The sequence below is a fragment of the Grammomys surdaster genome, unplaced genomic scaffold (assembly GCF_004785775.1).
Source record: "Grammomys surdaster isolate TR1022 unplaced genomic scaffold, NIH_TR_1.0 169, whole genome shotgun sequence".
NCBI classification, from domain to species: Eukaryota; Metazoa; Chordata; class Mammalia; order Rodentia; family Muridae; genus Grammomys; species Grammomys surdaster.
In genome coordinates, this window is record NW_021604617.1 from 2,244,834 (window position 1) to 2,267,103 (window position 22,270).

Sequence of the window (22,270 nt, forward strand, 5' to 3'; positions counted from 1 at the left end):
AAGTTTGTTATGAGGTTGTATCTCCTAGTAATGTCAGAAACTACACCCATAAAATCTCATCAACATGACTACCCATGAACAAAGATGATATGGGTAGACATGAAAAATGGGCAGAGAAAAGACCATGGGGCCTCAACTCCATGTAAAGAACTACAGACATCCAGGGAAATTGGCAACAGGAGGGATGGTCCTCCCCAGGCAAGAGTACACCATCAGTTGTCCAGTAACAAATTGCCCTGAAAACATACATACAAATAACGTAGACTGAAGAGGTTATATTTAGTAATATATATAATACATATATATAATACATATATGCAAGCAACAATTCATGAAAAAGAAGGCATGAATTTGATAGATAGCAGAGAATGTTATATAAGAAGAGTTTGGAGGAAGAAAGAGGAATGAAGAAATGTAATTATTTCCAACCTGCCCTGGCCAGAGAGACTACAAGTTTGCATGCTGAATGCTATGTAAAAGAATCTATATGGGATGACCAGGGGACTCCAGGTGAAAGAGTAATGCAAACAAAGCCCTTATTTTTATTCTTAAAGCAATCAAGACATGAGGTGGCATTTACAGTTAATGTAATCGGATACAAATACATTAAGAGAATATATCTGTTGTTATGTCTACTCATCTTTGTTCATGTGAAAACAGCCAAGAATATTTCTCCCTGCCCTTGCCTTTCCCATGGAGATAATATGCATATACCAGGGCATCCACATCATGTCCTTGCTTTCAAGTACATTTATTTATTATAGTTTATACAATTCTTTCTAGAAGGCCACATTGTTGAAAGAACATTCTACACTACATCCATAGTCCACAGTAAGTTCATAGCTGTTTTACATACGCTCTCACAATTATAATGTCATACATAAATTACAAAAATAAGTACAAATGGCTAGTAAACGTTTTTTGAAACAGGTTCTCACTGTGTAGCTTAGACTGTTCTGTAACTTAACATGTATACCAGACTTAGCCTATAGCTCACAGATATCTGCATGCTTCTGACTCCCAAGTGCTGAAGTTAAAGAAGTGTACCCCTATGCCCAGCTAGTAAACACTTTTTAAAGTATTCACTGTCCTTGACTATCCAGGAAACACAGATTAAAACTACTTCAACATTCTATCTCACTCTTGACAGAATGATTATGATCAGTAATACATGTGACAAGCAATACTGCTGTAGATATACAGAAAGGAGCATTCTTCTATACTGTTGTTGGGTGTATAAAAGCTAGTACAATCACTATGAAATCAGTCTTCAAGCTTCTCAAAAAACTATGAATAGAATTACCATAACATAACCCAACAATATCACTCATGCAGAAATAATCAAAGGACTTTTATCCTACTGTAGAGATACTTTTATATCATACTTTACTCATAATAGCTAGAAAATCGAATCAACCTAGATTTCAAATCTATCAACTGTTGAATAGATAAAGAAACTGTGATACATGTATACAGTGAAATGTTACTCAACTGTAAAGCGAAAAGTCCTAAAATTTGCAAATAAATTAATGAAACTTGAAAATAAAATGCTAGAACAGTGGTTCTCAATATGTGGGTCATGACCATTTTTGGTATAAAATGACCCTTCCCAAAGATCTTATAAGATCATCTGCATATCAGATATTTACATAATGATTAGTAACTTTGGCAAAATTAGAGTTATGAAGTAGCAATGAATAGAATTTTGTGACTGTGGGTCACCACAATATGAGCAATCCAATTAAGGTCTCTGAGCATTAGGAATGTTGAGAACCACCTCTAGAATAACAATCAGAAAGACAGTATATGTATGTTCTCTCTCATATGTGACTCCTAGCTTTGATTCTTTTGCTTCATGCATTGAAATTGGAATACAGGTGAAAGTCAGGTAATTAAAAAACAGGCTGTTGGGAACACACCTATTAAGAGAAAGGAGATATTAAAATATAGAGAAATGCAAATAGAGAGGTACTAGGGGTTGAAAAGTAAAAGTCATGGAAAGGATGAGAGGATAGGGACTTAAGTGGGCAAGAAACAGCTTAACTAAAATGAACTGGGAATGAAAAAAGCTGTATGGAGACCTGTGGTCTTGCAACATAAGTGAAACAAATGTAACTAGGGGCATAGTAGTGTAGCAAGAGGCAAAGAAAATGTGGTGCTTCGGCTAGCTCCCAGCCACTGCCATGTTCCCACTCTAACGGCCACACCAGCTGGCCAGGAGCACTGACCTGGAACCCAGGAGAAGTTGGCTTGGCTGCTGCCTCTGCCAATCAGCTCTATCAGTTCTGTGGTACCCAGCCCCCAAAACCCAGGGAATATCTGCCACCCCCATGCAGTAGGTATAACAATTTCAGTACCCAGTAGAAATAAGTCTCTTAATGCTTAAGATTATCCAATGGATTTACATATTAGTAAATAATCAACACACAAGACACCCACACAATTAGAATTGTTAACCCAATTACCTAACCTTGATATTTATAACTATCTTAGACTGCTAGAGACATTCGGACATCCACAGACATCTTCTCTCCTCTCTTCTCCTCCTTCTCTTCCTCATTCCTTTGTCCTCCCAACTCTTAGCTCTGCCTACCTCTTCTCTATTGAAACGACAGAGCTCCACTGCAAATATAATGGGCAGGAAAAGTCCTGCAACATAGTAGAACACAAAATGACATTAAAGAGTGGAGGAAATACACTGAAGTAAAGATTTAAGTGGAAATGTGAAATGGAAACTTCTGGTTCCTTTGGAAACTCAGTTGTATGGTATGATGTTTTTCTGGAGAGTGTCTTGTGAAAGGATGTTTTGCTGAGAACAGACGTGTGTTTTTCTGGAAGCTACTTAGACAAAGGGGATGTGGTATTTTGCTAGAGCAGATGTTTGACATGTGATGCTCGAAAAGGTATAAAGTTAACTCAACAGACAGTGGGTGATGCTGCGGCATTGGGTTCACCTTGCCTTCCTCTCTGATTATCAATTTGTCATGACTTCATAGAGAGATACGCGTCAAAGAACTTCTAATATTTTGGTGGCTTCCTGCCACTTCCACAGACTCTGGATCATTGGCAGAGCCTTGCAATTTCTTCTGGATTGAAGTGCTATTGCTGATTCATGAAGAGAGTTTGCAAGTGGCTTGAGCTACCACTGTTGATTCGTGCGAACTGAACTGCTGACGTCCTGACAAGATTGGAATTATCCAAAATAACTATTTCTAAGTAGGTCCACAATTCCCCTTTTCCTTATTAACCCTTCCTTTCCTCTACCTCTGGTCTGTAGTGGGCTAGAATGGAGGATAAAGTGTTTAAGAACCCTTATTAAAGAGGTTTTGAAAAAATCAAAGCCTACAGAGATGTCCGATTGATGAAGGAAATCAGAGGTTAGAAGGTATGATGGCTTGAGTAACATATGTCTCCATAGACTCCAATATTTGGCCATTTGGTATTCCTTTGGTGATACTGTGTGAGGAAGTTGTAGGATGTGGAGCTTTGGTAGAAGGTGTATATAGCTAAGGATTGGCTTTAAATATTTATAGTCTTGCTTTATCTCTCTCTCTCTCTCTCTCTCTCTCTCTCTCTCTCTCTCTCTCTCTGCTTTATTGTCGTTTTTGAAGATAAACTATAAGCCAAACTAAACTGTTTCATAAGCTGGTTTTGGTCACTGTAGCTTCCCAGTGCTAGTGACGTCATGAACCTTAAAAAAGAATCTGTTTGCTACACTAGTATAATTTCATACTACGCTCTAAATATCCTTATACTCAAATAAGTGAACCAACACCTCTCATCTAAGAATCTTCTTTTTACAGAAAATAGAGACAATCACAGAAAAACACAACTGGACAGAATGGGGAAACAAACCAACAGATGGCAGGAGCCCAGGACCAAGGAGTACATCTGCATCACAGCTCCTGTGTCTGTGAATCAGGTATTATTATGGAAGAGAGGGAAAAAAATAGTGAAGATAGAATACTAGGAAGTTTGCTGTCAGGCAGGGTTTTTTTTCCTGGAAATGGCTATCTAAACAAGACCAGAATGATGGTACTATCAATGGACATCTTAATGTGGTAGATACACCCCTGGAAAAGAACTCCGGGGAACTAATGACTGCAGAGACAAAAGAGAATTAGCCTCTCCCTAGGTTGGACTCCCTTATTCACTGTTTAATGCAGAATGGTCAGTCCTGGAGCCTTAAATACACAAACAACAAGAATGTACTCCACAAGATGTGTCCATAAGTGTCTGTATACATAATTTATTATATAATATGATATATGCTATAGATTGACATATACATGTATGTAACAATAATAATCAAAGGAAAGGATGATATCAAATTGAAAGTGTGGAATGTGAGTGGAGTTAGGGAAGGAAAGAAAAGAGGGAATGTAGTACTATTCTATTTCAGTTAAAATCATACATAAAAACTTAAAGGTGCAAGGTAACTTAACCAGAGATACCACACAGAGGACAATATAGTGCTCTCAGAAGACATGGTTTATTTAATAAAAGTCTAAGTTCAGGCACAGAATGGCTCCCTAAAATTATCTTAGTTTCTTATTGCCATGACAAAACACGGTGACTGGCGTGGGAGAGATAGCTCAGTAGATAAGAGCACTATCTGTTCTTCCAAAGCACCTGGATTCAGTTTCTAGCACCCATATGGCAGCTCACAACTTGCTGTAACTTAATTTCCCAGGGATCTGACACCATCACACCAATGCACATAAAATAAAATCAAATTTTAAAAAAAAAAACCAAGAGCTTGACCAAGGCAACTCATAAAAGAAAGTATTTAATTTCAGTGTGTTAGAACGCATGATGGAAAAGGAAAAGCAAGGCAGTAGGAACAACTCAGAGCTCACATGTTGATAAAAAATTAGAGGCAGACAGAGCGAGACATACATGGGGAGTCTCACATGTCTTTTGAAACTGCAAAGCCTAACTCTAGTGACATAGAGTTTTCCAACAAAGCCACACCGCCTAATACTTCTCAAACAGTTTCACCTATCAAATATTCAGATACATGAACCTATGAGGGACATTCTCATTCAACCCACCAGAGTAATCAGAACAACCTAGATTTATTCATGGTTGCCCATCACAGCTACATGGTAAGGCCTTAATGCTAAAGACATTACCTACATTTGGCTGGAGAACACTGAGAAATTATTCTGAAAAGGACAAGGAAACTCTTTGCTGGCTAGCTTTTATAGTTCTGGAAGATGCTATGGAGGCTGCTGAGGAAAAAATCACCAATGCTCTTACCTACCACTGGACCTTGCATGCTACAATAGCAACATGCCAAGCAAGTGGTGCTCACTGGTGAAATAGTGGCATGATGGTTTGGAAGAAAATCAATGGCTTTATGATTATATTTTAGGGCCACCTCACAGAAGGGATTTCATGTCTGGTACTACTGGAATATTTGTGGATAGTTGCTGTTAGCTCTCTAGATTGCTAGATCCATCTATGAATTTCCTTTGCTATAATATAAGGCTATGTTGATCCGTTGAGTGGGATTAGATACCTAGCAGAACCTGCTACCAAGCCATGTATGAGTCTTTGGTTGTAGGAGGGTATATCATGACCTGACATGTTGCAGTGTATTTACGGCTTTAGCTGTAAGAGAAGGAATAACTGGTAGGACCAGACACATATGCATGTATTGGTGGTAGTGTTCCAGCCAGTGGGGTCTAGTATGTCCTTATACCTAGCACTGAATTCTAGACCCAGCAGGGTGTTAAGTGTATCTAATACATTCCATTAAATGTGAAGCTGCAGTGATGTGGAGGGGCATGTGCCCATCAGGATTTAATTTCTAGCAGTATGTTGTTCTTGGGGCCAGAGGTGAGGAATTGTCTGTCCACTTGAGTTTATACTGGGCACTGTGTTGGAAGCAGAATGGTGTGCATCAGGACACATGACTTAATGTATTTAATACTGCAGTTCCTGGTTGCATATAACTTGCATGGAATGTGGATACTTTCAAGTCCATGTGAACTGCTAGGTATCAGGACCTGTTGGCCCATATCTCATACAAACACAGCTATATCTGCACAGACTACAGTCCATTTCACTGCTTCCCAAGCATAGATATATTCCTTGATATCAAGATCCAAGGAAGACTGACTAAATCACCTCACATTCACAGATGTAATCCAAAGTACAATGCTATTCACAATACAGCAGACCTTAGCTTCATATTTACTGCAGGTGAAGGAATCAAAACACACACTGTAACCCATCAATACACACACACACACACACACACAGAGTTGCATATAACATCGTAATCACCACCTCTGCTCTATACATACTACTATTGATAAGGTACTGCTAGACAGCGCCCTGGTACCCTACGTAGAACAGTATATCTCAGGTCCCTGCTGCTGCCACACAATATACACTGCTGTGTTCATAACACACTGCAGAACATCTTCCTGATGCTGCTGAATGAATCATATTGGTATCAGGAGTTGCTCCCACTACAGGCCTTACTAGATATCCCTAATCCTGCTGCCAAACCCGTGCATGCACTACTATTTATCAGACCCCCTAGATACTCCATCCTCTGCCACCATAGCTTGGTTTCAAGCCTTGCTGGACACCTTGCTGAGCCCTTATGCACTACTATGTATCATATATTTCTGAACCCTGCAGTCTTGAGACTTATGTTGTATATGACATGATTGCCATCAGCAAGACTAGAGACAGAGAATAGTACATAGGGCTTTGTAAGGGAGGTGTCCTGATGTGTCCAGTACTGAGCCATGCATTTGGGAGGTGTCATGGGTGGGGACATTTGGCTGGCACAATTACTTGGATTTGTGTTTGAGCACAGCAGCTGAGAAGGACATATCTGACATGTCTTGAATCCTACTGGTGTATGTTGACTACAGTGGTAGGAGAGGGGTATATGGAACTGACACCTAGTAGTGTATGTGAAGTGTGTGTGTCAGAAGAAAAGTATCAGGGAAAGGCCAAATATCTAGAAATATATGTGATGTATGGGAAGCAAGTGTTCATCAGGGCCTGACACCCAGCAATGCAGAGGCATGTGCAGCGTACAGCACAGGTTGGTCTCTGCATGGATCGTGAAGCAGCAGTGGGATGGTGTGTTCTGTGGGGGTTGATACACAGTAGTGTATCTGAAACAGTGCTGAGCACTTGCAGCTCTAGGCTTTCTGTTCTCCATGAGCAGCAGCATGGAGACTCACTAGCTCAAACAAGTCCTATAAGTTTCCCATCTTAAACCTCTTTCTTCTATTGACTTGAGGTATTTGGGAGTCAAGAGGAAAGCTGACAGTCGGAGCTGAATTGATCACCCAGGCTTGGATAGTGATCATTCTGCTTCTATCTCTTATTCTTATGCAGTAATCTTTGGGGTTGCGTGGATGGAAAGAGTATGTGTCAGAGCACTTCTGTCTACCTGCTAATCTCTAGGTAGTACAGGGATTTGTTGTCTCCTGGGGTATGCTAGGGGTCAGGTTCCTTGTGGATACCCTAGGGAGGCTTTTGCTCCAGCTATGGTCTGGCTTCTGCATTTTCTTGCTGGCAGCATCAGAGATTCCGTTTGCACAGTTCATCTTATGCATTTTCTTTCTGACCTTCCTCCTTACAAGACAGAAATTCACGTATGCCTCTTCCTTAACTTGTACATGAACATTATACTGTTTGGATTTGGAGACAGCTGCAACTTTGTTGACTGTTTTCTGTTTTTCAATGGGTTTTCTAATGTTTGCTTTAACATGATTCTTCTGCATCCTTTGTGAACAGATTGTTTTCTCTGCCTTGATTTCCCTGGGTGCCTTTGACAAAATCATCTGACCTGATTTAGGTGGGTCTGTTTCTGGGATTTGTGGTCAGTCAGATGTGTCCAGTCTCTGTTCTTTTTTTTTGTAACACTTCGTCTATCTCTGGGGCATGTGGGAAGGACTGGAAAGGGTAGGGTCAGGAAGTAAGGAATCTCTTCTGCCCTAAATCTTCTAGGTTTAGGACCAGTTGATTGCTACATTTGGTGTTGAGCCATCAAAGCGGGTTTTCTGAGTCTATATATGAAGTGTAGAAAAAATGTATGGCATGCTGCTGGGACTAGATGTCCCAGGGTGGAGTGGTACCCAAGGTGAGCTCCCCACTTCTCTGAGAAGAAGGCAATGAGGTAGTAGGTAGAGGAATATGAAAGGCTCTGAGTGGGAGCAGAGGAAAGAGGGATGCTGTGATCAAAGTGTAAAGTGAATAAAAAATAAACTATTGAAAAAAATTAAAAAGAACAGTGGCTGGGCATGCCCAAGAGCTCAAGCCAATTTGTGTTTCTCACAGCCATGAGTCAGTGTTCTGAATGCAAATTCAAAGATAATTTTGGAATTCTACTGAGATATTTCAGACTTTTTTGTTTGTAAATAGTATTGATCCAGCATCAGTTTCACCATCTTCATATAAGTGATAGCCTATGACTTTGGGTCCGTGGCCATTCTCAGGAGAACCAGTCTAGAGGCACAAAAGGGATGAGATATATTCTTTATCTGCTCAGGCAGGTTTCATAGCCAAAATGCGAAGTATCTAAGGTGGGCAGCGAATCAGCTCTATCTACCCACTGGATGGCTTGCCCAAAGAGATCCACCTATAGAGTCCCCAGATATCATTGGCAATTTGGAGTGGTTGTATGTAGTTGGATGGTAGAAGGGAAAACATTTCATTGTCTTCCACAGCATATCCTCTTCATGTTGTATGCAGCCTCTGAGCTCCTCTACAGCTGAGGCATGACATGATAGTCATTCATGAGAAGTGTAGGTAGGAGATGCTCTCCTCAGTCAATGTCACTAGTGCTGTGTGTACATCCTGAGGGCAGGAATTTTCTGGGTACATGTTTCAAGATGTGGGCAGACATCTACAAGAGAAGGCTTATTTTAGACTCACAATGAAGCTGCCAGAAATACTCTTTCACCTGTTCAGGACCTATGGCCTTTTAGACAAGGGCAGGTTTATTTTGGGTGGAATTCAGTACCTTGTGAAACAGGGATAATGTTCATTTTCTCCTTATGTGACCTATCTGAGAAAGAACTCCATGGGTCTCTTCAGGAAATACAGCCTTCAGGGACTGCTCTAGCCTGGATGCCTCCTGCTGTCCCATAAACAGGTTCTAGGAGCCAGGAGAAGAAGCAGTTTCCCAACAACCTGTTTGGATTGGACACTGTGCATTCCGTATACCATCTTGTTTAACTCTTGCTTAGGTGAGTCAGAATGCATAGATGGTAAAAATGATCTTCGACCACAGAACTTGTTCAACAGAATCTGCAAATTTGAAAAATGAAAGCATGGTCAGTGAGAGATCTGAACTCTAGTGTAGACTCTAAGACGATGAAAGACACAGTATGTTTGTGATCATCATACCTGAGCCAAATATCTGAGTGGGATTTTAAACAGTGTGCCAGCCAATTATGCTCTGTCCAAAAGAACAAGCTACTGAGCATCTCTGAAACTCAGATTTCTCCTCTGGGAGATGAATCTTACTGGCCAATATTAGGGTCATGTTTGGGTACGTACTGGTACAAATAGCTGGTGTTGACTGCACCTTTCCGAGTGTCTCCATCAGGCAGCCTACGTGGAAAGGAAGGTGCTGAGTCTGTGATCCTGGCCCTAATAAGCTGACTTCTCTTTTCTCAGGTAACAGGGTAAGAGCAGCAAAATGATCCCTCCAGTGGCTGGAACATAAAATGTCCGCATTATACTTTTCTAGCCTCTTGGGCATCAATTCTGTACTGTGAAATTCACATAGTTAGAGTCAATGGCACGTGGTGTAGCCAAACAATCACTTGTGCTGTCTCTCCTGGGATTCCTTGATATAGCTATATTACTCATGTCTCTTTTGCCTTGGCCCTGCTTTCAAGGAACTGCATGAGGAATGAAGACTACCTTAGTGGACACTAACTAACAAGCACACAAGCTATGGGAAAAGGAAAAAATGCCTCAGTGCCTCTTAGCTGGCTTATTCTGCTAGGTTGTGTGAACTCTCATGATCATAGCTCTGGAACTCAATACAAAGGCAGTAACTGCCCAGTGGCAGAATGAATGTCAGGCCATAGATGTGAGTGAATATGCTTATCCTCTTTATTTCAAACCCTTCCTCCGCAAATGTTTCAGGATAAAGAATTACTTACACTAAGTTATCCCAAGTTCCCTCTGAGGCCATTCCTTAATGGAACACTCTCTCTCTCTCTCTCTCTCTCTCTCTCTCTCTCTCTCTCTCTCTCCTTTTTATGCTCTATAGTAAGAGGTCAGTGACCCCTTTCTTGGAAATGGTGAGAGGCTTGTCTAGGCAGACTCATGGTTCCTGACCTGTAGACTAGTGTGAAGTTAGGCAAGATTCCAAGAGTTTATCTTCTCCTATCACTGTTCTCGGCTAAGTAAGACCTACTCTCCCTCCAAAGTGTAGCAGCATCTATGTATTCTATGTGTCCCGGTACCCATTTCCATCCAGCTTGCAGGCACTCTCCTGTTAGGAGACAGATGTGGTTCTGATAAAACTCCTTAGCACACAGATTAAACTGTGAAATCATGCAGTGGACTATGACTTCTGTGATGGGAGGAATACAGGAATAAAGGTAGGCTGCAAACACAACAGCATGGAGGGGACCTCATGTAAGAAATCTGATGAGAAAGACAGAGAAATAAGTATCGCTGTGGTATTTCTCTACAGGCTTGCTGACAGAAGTGGCACATTCAATGGGCAGCTTGGATATGGTATTGGCTCAAGGTATCCTCTGAAATCGATGTTGTGAGAGGCGAGGCCTGGGGCATGTTTTCTTGTTAACTGTAGCTTGCTGTGGAGAAACTTTTGGTTTACCTCTTCCTGTGTTAGATAGAGGCCTCTATGCTGGGTAAATGGGCACACTGCTCTCTGGATTGCCTGCAGGATTCTTCAGTCTACTCTCTCAGTCCACAGTAGGCAACTCTATGTTTCACAATATATAGAGCTCGTCCCTTCAAAGAAGAGGGCTATGTGAAAGGGACCATATAAGGCAGCAGTTCTCCACCCTCCTAAATCTGCAAATCTTACTACAGTTCCTACTGTCCCTGCAGCAGGTTCTCATCCTCTGCTGTCCATCTTGAGCTCAACTATTTTGTTTTACATAGAGATAAGAACTTCTGGGGAAATTGGCATTTTCAAATTAGATTTTTAAACTTTTATACCCATCCATGGAAAGCATTTAATGTGTCTGTTTCAATGGAACAAGACAATCTCAGAAGAAAAATTAGTGAAAAAAGTTACATGAAGAGGATACAGGGAAAATAAAAACATATACCTAGCCTCAATTATGACATTTTGACATTTTCCAGAAACGGTTCAAGGTGACTGTCCTATGTGTCACAGACCTTTCACCAAAGACAAAAATGGCTTTTTACCATAGAGAAGTTTGATAGTTAGAAAGCTGTGCATGAATGACAAAGCTCTAAGGACACAGAATAGGACAGTGGTCTTCCTGAGATGTTCAACAACTTTTTGGGATGCAAACAGTTCACCTCTCCCATCACAGACATTCCAGAGTGTGCCACACAGTGCTTTGTTTGGGTGGTTGAGAACTAAGATTCTTGCATCCCTGACTCCCCATTAGCCAGCGAGGATGAACAAGTTTCTGTGATTTAGACCTCAATCCAAAGTGGTTTGACAAGCAAAAAGGCACTGTGGGACCCATGAAAGCCAGACTAGAACATCGAAGTCAACAGCTGATCAGACTGTATCTGGATGTTGGATCAGGAGAACAGGAAGCTCTCCTCTGCCATTGGTGACCATGAAGTGAAAGCTGAGCCTTCAACAATAGCTCAGTCATCTCGGTGACTCACCTTGAGTCCTCATCTGTGACTCCTTGGCTCAGATGAAAATAACTCTGTCAATCAGACTGTCTAGTCAGTCTAGAGTGTCCTGGGTTGTCAGGTTGAAATCATGTGACTTGTGCCTGGACTGCAGGTGAGAGATCCACTAAAAGCAGACAAGGTTAGAGTCACACTCTGTGGCTTTCATCCTAAGATGTGTCAACTATGACACATATCTCCTATCCCACTGGCTTCTCTCCACAGAAATATTCTAGACATAATTCCCACCTTTAGGTATCCATTCCCATAAGAACATAGAATTCTATTCTGAAGGTTAGATTTGAGGCTTGGTTCCTGTTCCTAGTCCACCCTGGATGGGCTTGAGAGAAGCACCTCCAATTCAATTCTCTCCATGCCAAAATGATAAAAGCACAGAACTGGAATGATTCTACACTGAAAGATTAGAATAATTTATTATTGCTGCTGTACATTGCTTGAAACAGAGAAATACCCATGTACAATCCTAGCACTCAGAATATAGTGGCATGGGAAATCTCTGTGAGTTTTAGAGCAACCTAGTCTACATAAAGTGTGACAGAACAGGAAAAAAACTATTTAGTATGTTCCTGTCTCAAAAAATAAAAAATAAAAGTTCAGGACAGGAGATTTCCCTATCTCATTTAGAGAATGCAACAGAACCTCCAACCATTCAACAGTTCCAGCTTCACTAATGTGCAACAGAAACACAAGCTGACCCTGGGTGATGCCACAAAAGTCAAAATTACTCTCATCCATTATAGAAGCAGCTTTTTGTCTGGTCAACACAAGACTCGCCAGATGACCTGGATTCTAGAAAGTATTAAGAGCCAAGCTTCATATCATATCGGTGGGAAGAAGATTTGGCCAATGCTGTCAGTATGCCCAAGTGTTCGATAAAAGTCCAGGGACAGGTGGTCAGAATGGAAGCTGGATGCCAGGTACAAAGAAGCAGATAGTTTCTGCCTTACCACACCTCTGCCATCCCTCATTTTCCAGTTGATTGTCAGTAAACAATCAACACTTTCCCTCTGTGTAGGAGATGCTAGCATAAACCACCTTATGTGTTCCTTTTCCTCACTACACTAAGATCAGGCTCCAGAGACTCATGTTCTACAACAAATAAGATAGTTACTATACTCAGTCTTACCTTCGGGTGCATGATTCACACAGATTAGGTCTCTTGATTCTCTGTGGAGTTCAGTTGCCATGTCAACCCAGTGAGCTGCTCCTTACTTGGAATGTGTCCTGGAAAACACCTCACCAAACACATCACTAGTACTCCTTACACTTCCAATGGATGACATCTCCAACACCATGATCACCAACGTGTTTTTCTATGCCTGAATTCTTGGTTGGCAGTAGATACAATGTAGTACCCATGGCTGCTGGCTTCCTAGAGACAATACCTGGCATCAGGCCCGGCAAGGCCTACTTAATTTGCCGTAGTGGAGCAGAACAATATTAAATGTCAGTTCAAATGAAAGTTATGAATTGATCCATGATACAGGAAAATGATACAAGACTCTTGGAACATGAGATGGATGGAAGGCAACATGAAAGGCCTGGATGAAAGAGGCTGTGAGGACAAAGACACAGGTACCAGATGAGCCATAGTTTGCATAAGTCAGGAGCAGGAGACTCCCCAAATGATGGAGGTGCCCCATCCTCCATCAGTTACCCAGAACAAGAGTGTACTTAATGAGGCAGCCTCCCACTTTTCTACCTTGACAGTCACCATCAGAGCAGGGCCTCTTCACATGGCTTGCCATGTCCTGACAATTCACACTATCTGCAGGGGACATTTGTTCTGGTTTTCCTTGTTCAAGACCCCAGCCCCAGTTCACACATTCATCCATTTCCCCTTAATCATTGGCAGGAAGTATCTCAGCACACACTTGATTTTTCTTTCTACGGGTCCACTTATTTCCTCTTTTCCCTATTCCTCCCTCTTATCTCCCTTTGTCTATTCCCCAGCTCCAACAGGTCGTTCAGAGTTTCTCCCCTTCTTCCAAAGGACCTTCACAAGGTAGCTTGTGTGTAATGAAGTGATTAAAGTGGAGTGGACCCTGAGACCTACATGCATGTCTGTTCTGTTTCCAGAGGCAGCTGTTTTAGATGCTGTGGAAGCCTTTTCCCACAAACATGACAATACTAGGGATGTAGACTTTTATCAGGACAATGCTGCATGTAACTACTTAGGGAAGTCCAGCAAGCAGGGCAGGTGCACCAGTGAGGTGAAAGACTCTACACATGGTAGCTGAGACTCTATAGTTGGAAGAGAGATACTGTGACCTGTAACCCTAATATATTTTTACAGAACACCTCAGATTTCTGTCTTGCATTCCTCATGTTTTACAATACAACACCAATGGCATAGTTCAACTCTTCCATTTAACTTTCTCCTCAAAAGAAGCAAAAAGAATCATGAAGGGCCTCTGTTATTGACATTGATGACAGACTTGATCAGTGCTGAGGAGGATGGGACTTGACTGACCAATAGGCTGCCCCTTTTTCCTGCCACATGATAGCTCAGCAGCACAGAACAGGATGATGCTTCAAGGCAGCATCCTACTTGTGTGCATTGACCCATGCAAAAAACATCAGAGCAGGCCCTCTTCTCGTGACTTGCCATGCTGATCTACCTCCCATGCTGGACTCCCTGGGAAGGTTGTTCCTACTCTTCATTGCCCCACACTCCTCCCTTAGGCCAACACAAGCATCTTTTTCATGTCAATTTTAGACAGAAAATTCCTAAGGACAGAATCTATTCCTCACTCTACACCCCTCTCACTTCTTTTTACCCACTTCATTTCATTTGCCAATTGTTCCCCTTACCTTCTTTGACCTGTCTCTCTCCTTCCAGGGGACCTACATGCTTCTTGCAGTTCTTCCCAAAACACAGTCACAAAATAAGATGAAGGGAATACAGTGACCAAGATGATGAGGATCCTTATGTCAGAAGACAAGTCATTCCTGGTTGTAGAGGCATCGGTTTTAGATGCTGTGGGCACTAGTCCTATATAGCACACCCAAAACTGGTGAGGTAGAGTCTCATCATGTAGATGTTCCTTATGCCCACCATTCTGTCCAGCAAGCAGTGATGGGACTGGGTAAGCTGAAGGAGCTGCACACTGACGGTTCAGACTCAAGACCTGGAGAGACACAGAAGCCTGTTGTTCTGTATTGAAGGAAAACAGCAACCTGAAGTTCTGTCCTGGCTTTCTGCTATGGCATCACTTCTCAATGGGGCTGGTATTTTACTAGGCCATTTCAGTTCTCCACTTCAAAAGCAAAAAGAAATGTGAAAGTGAATTTATTAGTGGCCTTGACAGAGACAGGACTTATTCAGCATTGAACTGACCTGATCTGCCATAGCTCTCACCTTTTTTTCCCTCTGTGAGATTTTCCCCCTTTAGTCAAATTGTCTTCCATATTTTCTAGCCCTCTGTGCCCCATGCTATGCTATTTGCTTGTGACTCAACTCTCCAGACATTTAAATGAGGGTAAAGCTGTGGAATTGTGCCATATAATGTGCTAGACATCTTATGTTCTTGCCATATGAGAAGGTCCATCTTGTCATTTGCAGAGCATAGTAAATAGCATATCCTAACCACACTGGAATTGTGAATCTGGGCAGCTAATCCAGCTGTATTTTCTAAGGGCCTTTACTATCCTATCTTTTCTTTGTTGCACCTAACACAGGGAATTGGGCTCACCGTGGGGAGGGCAGACAGCAGCAGCAACAGCAGCAGCAGCAGCATGGTCCTTTCAATGAACAGGAAATTCGCTTCCTCATCAGCTCCCAGCTCCTGAGTATCCTGGATCCAGAAGCTGTGAGTCCAATGTGGGGCTGGTCACTGGAAATATCTGGCCCTGAGGATGGGTCTTCTGCATAGAAGCCCATGTTCAGAAACCCTGTAGATGTTCCATCCTGGGCTGACACTGGAGAGAAGTGCTCACTAGGCAGGCTGTCCATGGAATTTCTGTTGACTGCAATATCCCCTGTAGCAGTGTTAGTGATATCAGCTGTTAGAGCATCTCCTTCTGGCACTGGGTCATCTGAGCAGGGCACTGTCTCCATGGTGACCATGGGGTACCTTCTGCAATTCTTGCCTCTTCCTTCCATGCCCTCATTCTGAAAGTGACCCTTCCCAGCTTCTGTACAGGTTGAAAAGACAGGTTCACTGGCTCTCCTCTTCAAGTAGGGAAGGGGGATAAGGGCACCTACAGGGCTGCGGTTTGCCCATGGCTTCTCCACTTGTTGATGGCTGTCCCCACAGCTCAATTGGTATTTTAAAATATTAAATGTTGCCATTACTTCATCTTTGAGTCTCCTGTGTGTTAGCGATGACACAATCTCTTCACAGGTATAGCCAATGGTGCACATAGTGTTCACTACCCTGGGAAGGATTTCTTTTGTGGCAAGCAGTCCATGTTCTTGAATGTGACCTAGCCATGGTCGTTCCACAAGCTGATGTATTGTCATCCTATACCAGGTAGGGACCATGAGTAATCGTGCAATGATGCTGTGACACGGTTTTGACAAGTGGTAAGGAATGGGACACATTGTGGTAGTGATGATCCTGTGCATATCCTCAGCGGTGGCTTCTACATATGGGAAGTGCCCTGTGACCAGAACATAGAGGACAATACCCAAACTCCACATGTCTACTGCCAGCCCATCATAGGGTTTCCTTGCCAAGATCTCTGGGGCCCAATAAAGCAAGGAGCCACAGATCTCCTCCAACATCTGCCCTTCTGTGATTTTAATTGCCATACCAAAGTCACAAAGCTTTGTATTTCCTGCCGCATCGACCAGAATGTTTTCTAATTTAATATCACGATGTGCAATGTGTCTTTGGTGGAGGAAGTGAACCGCTGACACGACCTGCTGGAAAATAGGTCTAGCCTCCTCCTCTTTCAGACATCCCAGTGCCCTAAGGCACCTCTCAAGGTCCTCTCCTGCCACATACTCCATGATCACATAAGTTGTTGTCAGTGTGTCGACCATGTGAAAAAATCGAACAATGTTCCTGTGTTCTAAAGACTGAAGGAGTTCCACCTCTGAAGTGATGTCAGCCACACTGTTGATGTTTTTCTCGAGGACCTTGACAGCCACTCGTACACGTGTGGGAAGGTGGCAGGCAAGCTTCACCTCCCCGAATGAGCCACAACCCAGAGATAACAAGATCCGGAAATCTTTTTCAAGGATGTTCTCTTTCATGTGGCTGGCCATGATGTTTAGCTCAAGTTCAAACACCTAATCACATGTGTAAAACTAGGGACACACAAGGCTAGAAATAAAGATTAATGCAATTTTGGAATGAAGGTTTACAACTATGAATTCTCTATCATGAAATCTGAGATCTCCCAAACCACCCAATGATGCTCCTCAAGGACATAGAAATACCAGAAGATCCCAACCACAAACCGGTAGAGGAGGAGTCCTAGTAAAGATCAGAGATGGTTTCAGTGAAGTGGGCATGCAAAGGGAAATACTGAGATCACAGTAATAATGAGCTGTTTTCAAGACTACCATGCAAACCATTCACCTGAGTGATCAAGTGGGACCTGACACTTTATAGAACAGAAAGCAATGAGGTGATGTTCTACACATACTCTAATATGACTGTAATTCAGATGATTTTTTCAGAGGCATTTCAATTTTTATGCTTCCAAAAATAAAGTATGAAAAGATTTTAGATATGTGTGAATTTTGAAATAAGATGAAATAAAACACGTAAAAATGAGAATCATAAGCAACACGTATGGGGTAGCAAAAAACATAACTCCCAACAAACCAAAGCCCAGGCCTCATGGATCCCCCCAAATGTATAGAAACATTGGAAAAAATATATATACCAGACTTACAGAAATTACTTCAGGAAAGAGAAAGCAAAGGACTACGTCCAAACTCATCCCTGATAGTATTAACCTATGCTACAACCAAATAATCACAATGAAAGGAGAAAGAATAAGCTCCCTTCTTTGGTTAATATATATATTGTTTATGAGAGTGCTTGAAACTTCACATCCATTTCGGGAATAGACTACAGAGCCCTTCATTCACAATCAAAATGGCCTCATCCAGGAACAAAAGGACAGTTTGTAACGAAGAAAATGAACAACAGCATAGCCTATAAGGGGTTATGGGGAAGACTACAAACTAAGCGCTGTGACTAGTGAACTCTTGAAAGATGTGGAAAGTCGCTGCAAGTAGACACAGTTTTACTTGAAGGAAAGTAGTTCCACAAGCAGAAATGGGCTATATTTTTGTCTTTTGTGGGTCAGGAGGAAGGAGGAACCTAAGCTTTCGTAAAAGTAATAGTATCAGTAGAAACGTGGTGGACAGAATGAAACGTTCAGGAGATAATGATCAAAGTCCAGTATATGTATGCCTTGGGGGTTCCCAGAGACTGAACCACCAATCAAAGAGTGAGCATGGGCTGGACCTAGGTGACCGCACTCCCCACACACATATGTAGCATAAGTACAGCTTGGTCTTCATTCATGCTCCCAACAACTGGAGCAGAATTGGGAGAAGATATATAGGAGGGGTATTGGGAGGAGAGGTATGCTGATATTGGATGTAAAGTGAATAAATAAAATGAAACGGCTTATGTGTAATATGTTTAAGTGCTATATAAATTTAGTGTAGTGCATTATATTTAATTTGTAATTATGATTATTACAATATCAGTGCATAATATACCACAATAATTTATAATCATAAAATAGTACTATAGTTTCCAATAATAAATTTTTATACATTACAAAGTAAGTATCATAAATATCATACTATATAACACATAATATATTATATTAACACGTACTAATATATAACATGTGTACCATATATATTGAGGATAAATATGCTTGCAGGCAGGACTCTAGCATAGTTGTCCTTTGAGAGGCTTCACCTAGCAGCTGACTCAGACAGATGTAGACACCCACAGCCAAACAGTAGATGGAGCTTGGGAACTCTGATGGAAGAATGGGGAAAGAATTACAGGGTCCCAAAGAGGATAGGAACTCCACAGAAATACCAACAGAATCAACTAACCTGGACTCTTGGGGCTCTCATAGTCTGAACCACCAACCAAAGAGCATATACAGTTGGACCTAGGCCTCCCCCACATATGTAGTAAAAATGCAGCTTGATCTTTATGTGGGTCATAAACAACTGGAACAGGGGCTATCCCAAAAGCTGTTGCCTGTACATGAGATATATTCTTCTAGCCTTGGGTGCTTTGTCTGTCCTCAGTGGCAGAGGATATATCTAGGCCAGCAGAGACTTGATGTGCCTGGGGCCCACCCGCTCAAAGGAGAAGGGGAGAGGGTGGAAGGCAAGATTGTGGGAGGGGGTGACCAGGAGGTAGGCAGTGAGCAAGAGGTAAAGTGAGTTATTTATATATATATATATATATATATATATATATATATATGTGTGTGTGTGTGTGTGTGTGTGTGTGTGTGTGTGTGTGTGTGTGTTATAGAAGGAAAAGTAATGAAAATAAGACTAGATTTTCAAAATAATAACAATTGGTTCATAATTAATAAGAGAAAATATGGGTACAAATTAACCTATAAAGAAAATACAACATTATTAATAAAACCTTGTTGCATCTAGTCTGCCATGTTCAGTCACTATCCCTGGAAGGCCTGCTCCTTTCAGAAAGAAACAGGGAGAGTGAATTTGGGAGACAGAGGAAGCAAGGAGACAACTGGGAGGAGTCAGTGAGGTGAGGATGCTGTTAGGATGTATTAAATGAGAGAAGAATCAAAGAAAGTAAAAATATAAATGTGAATATAAACATAAATATGAATATAAATATGTAACACCAAACACAAATCCCAGGAACAAAACCAAAAACTGCAAAACAACTAGTGCAGTCTTAACTAGCAGTAATAATTGGCAAGAATTTCAGTAGTCGGTAAAACTGAGGGAAGACACACTTTCCAATTCTTTTTATCATCAGGCAACATATGTAATGGAATACCTTTTTCAGAAAAATGTTTCGGGAAAACATATGAAACTAGAGAAGTGTGACTTCACACTCACCAGTCCCACAAACACGAGTGTCACGTTTTGTTCCCTACAGGTCATGAGTGGGCAGGGAGATTGAACCCTTGTAAAACGGGAAGTGCTTATCACATCCAATGAGTGGGGAAATGAAATAAAGCAGACAACTAGGATCCAAAGGCAGTACAAGCAGATATGTGAAGTCATGGTGACCTCCTCATTGTGTACAGTTAATACATACCACCAAAGGTATAAAATAGACAAGAACAAAGGCAAACAGGACAAGTAAATGAACCTGATAAAGGAATAGCAGTTGAAATGAAGAAGGAGAAGAAGAAGAAGAAGAAGAAGAAGAAGAAGAAGAAGAAGAAGAAGAAGAAGAAGAAGAAGAAGATAGAGGTATAAGTTAAAACCCAAACCAATAATGTAAATAAATAAAAAGTAAGTGAACACCAAATGCCAAAAACCCAAACTGAAAACCTAGGAAACAAACTCACTATGTCCATATCCAACAAGTTGGGAAAAAGGCCAAGCCTGTGGGAAACAACTGAGTCCAACTGCTCTCCCACCAAACAACTGCCGGTCTGAAGCACAAGGACAAAACCCAGCCTTATACAGCAGCATGCTATAGGCTGGTATCTAACATTCCTTGTGAAGTCTCATTATGATGTCACATGCAATAGACCAATCAAGGCTCTGCAAACTCCACAGCGTATTTTTAAATTTATTTCCTCTCATATTCTTGCCCCCAACTTCTATAACGCTAAGTTTTCTCACAGTTGTGATCAAATACAGACAAGGATCTACTTACAGGAGGGAGAGTTGGTTTACCCTCAGATTTACAGGGGACATGATTCAACATGATGGTAGCTACCAATGCCTTGCAGATCAGCATAACTGTGCAGTGGGTTACATGGCGTTTCTAATCCCAGAATTCCTCTGACGTGTCCCTGTCTTTTCTAAGTAGCACTAGTGCGTTCTTAAGCATGTTTCTCTACTCAGCCAGGGTAAAGTTCCATTCTAGCTGCTATGACTCTCACAGTCAACCAGTCTGTTTTTTTCTCCCCAAGCCTTCTTTCATCCAACTCTAAAAAGCATGGGATCCATGACTTGAAACTGTCCATTTTTAATAGTGTTATCCTCCTTCAATGATTATCCTCGTGAATTTAATCATATATCTGAAAATATGTAGATGCTCCCTGATTCAGATCCCCAGGATTTCTCTGTTCCAGAAAGACTGTGCACTCCAAACAAGGACCATTCAATCCCTTTACCTGGTACAGTTAGTAAAACTTCTCCCTTGGATTTTGCAGTCACCAGCATGAGAAAAAGCCCTTGGTGTTCTAACGTAGTATCTTCAAAATACTGGTGTAGCTACGCACAAGAGGAATCAGCGATTCTCTTCTGTAATTTATTCAAAGAGATTGTGATGTTTGACTGTGTCTAACTTATTTGTGCCTCTTTCAGGACAGATTAACAAGGAAGATGTATAAGAGATGATCTACCTATTTGAGGAAGGATGAAATGCATTCTGGAGAAATGAACAAGTTTGAACAAAGTCCTGTGTTCCCCAGGAAAAAGGCCTTCTGCCAACACAGAGAACAGGAAGTTCAGCTTTACTGCTGTCCTGAGACTCAAAAAAAGGCATGTACAAAACCCATCTACTTTTTGTGTTCATTCGGGAGGTAGACACAAGGAAAGTTGTCAGGGGCAGCCCTGCTTATACACTGAAGGCCTAAAATCAGCCATTTTGCCCAGTGGCCTCTGACTAGAACTTGCTTCCTACCAACAGGCATAGACCAGGACCCAGTGCCTCCAACCTCACTTACAGTTTCCCATTTGAGACAAAGTAAAGATCCTCTTACGATAAGCTTCCATTGGGAATTATGTTTTCAAGCTCCATCTGCAGAACCAGTAACAGTAAGAAGGCCCTCTGAGAGCTAGAGAATTTATCTTGGGCCTCTAGGGATCCCAGCCAGTGGCCACATAGCATCATGACTGACCCCAAAGTTTCTGACTAAGAAGTTACACTCTTCATAGTTAGTCTTGAACTCCCACAGTCCTGGGATTAAAGGCACATGCCACGATGCCATGGGAGAAGCAACACAGGTGAATGGCCCAGAAAAGAGTCAAACTCACAAATGGTCTACCTCCATCTGTCTCACCGTGATAGCGTTAGAAAATACAGTCACTAACTGCTCCTGTATTCCAATCTCTTCACACACATTAGTCAAGCATAGGTCACAGGCGTCCACATCACAATGGAGCAAATATTAGTGACAGACTGAGAGGAGCTTGACCAGCTTATTCTCAGAGAACAAGGTTTTTCAGGAAGAGTATAACTTCAGAGTTGGTGCCAAGACAGCAGCAATCCTATCCAGGGCAGCTTGTCCCAGCAGT

General features: G+C 41.7%; 1 protein-coding gene across 1 annotated transcript; it reads right to left on the minus strand.

The window, feature by feature from the left end:
* Positions 1-15,559: 15,559 nt before the first annotated feature.
* Positions 15,560-17,083, minus strand: LOC114620560 (putative sperm motility kinase W). The gene has a single exon (XM_028766683.1). The coding sequence runs from the start codon at positions 17,081-17,083 to the stop codon at positions 15,560-15,562; it is 1,524 nt and encodes a 507-aa protein (XP_028622516.1).
* Positions 17,084-22,270: the final 5,187 nt, after the last annotated feature.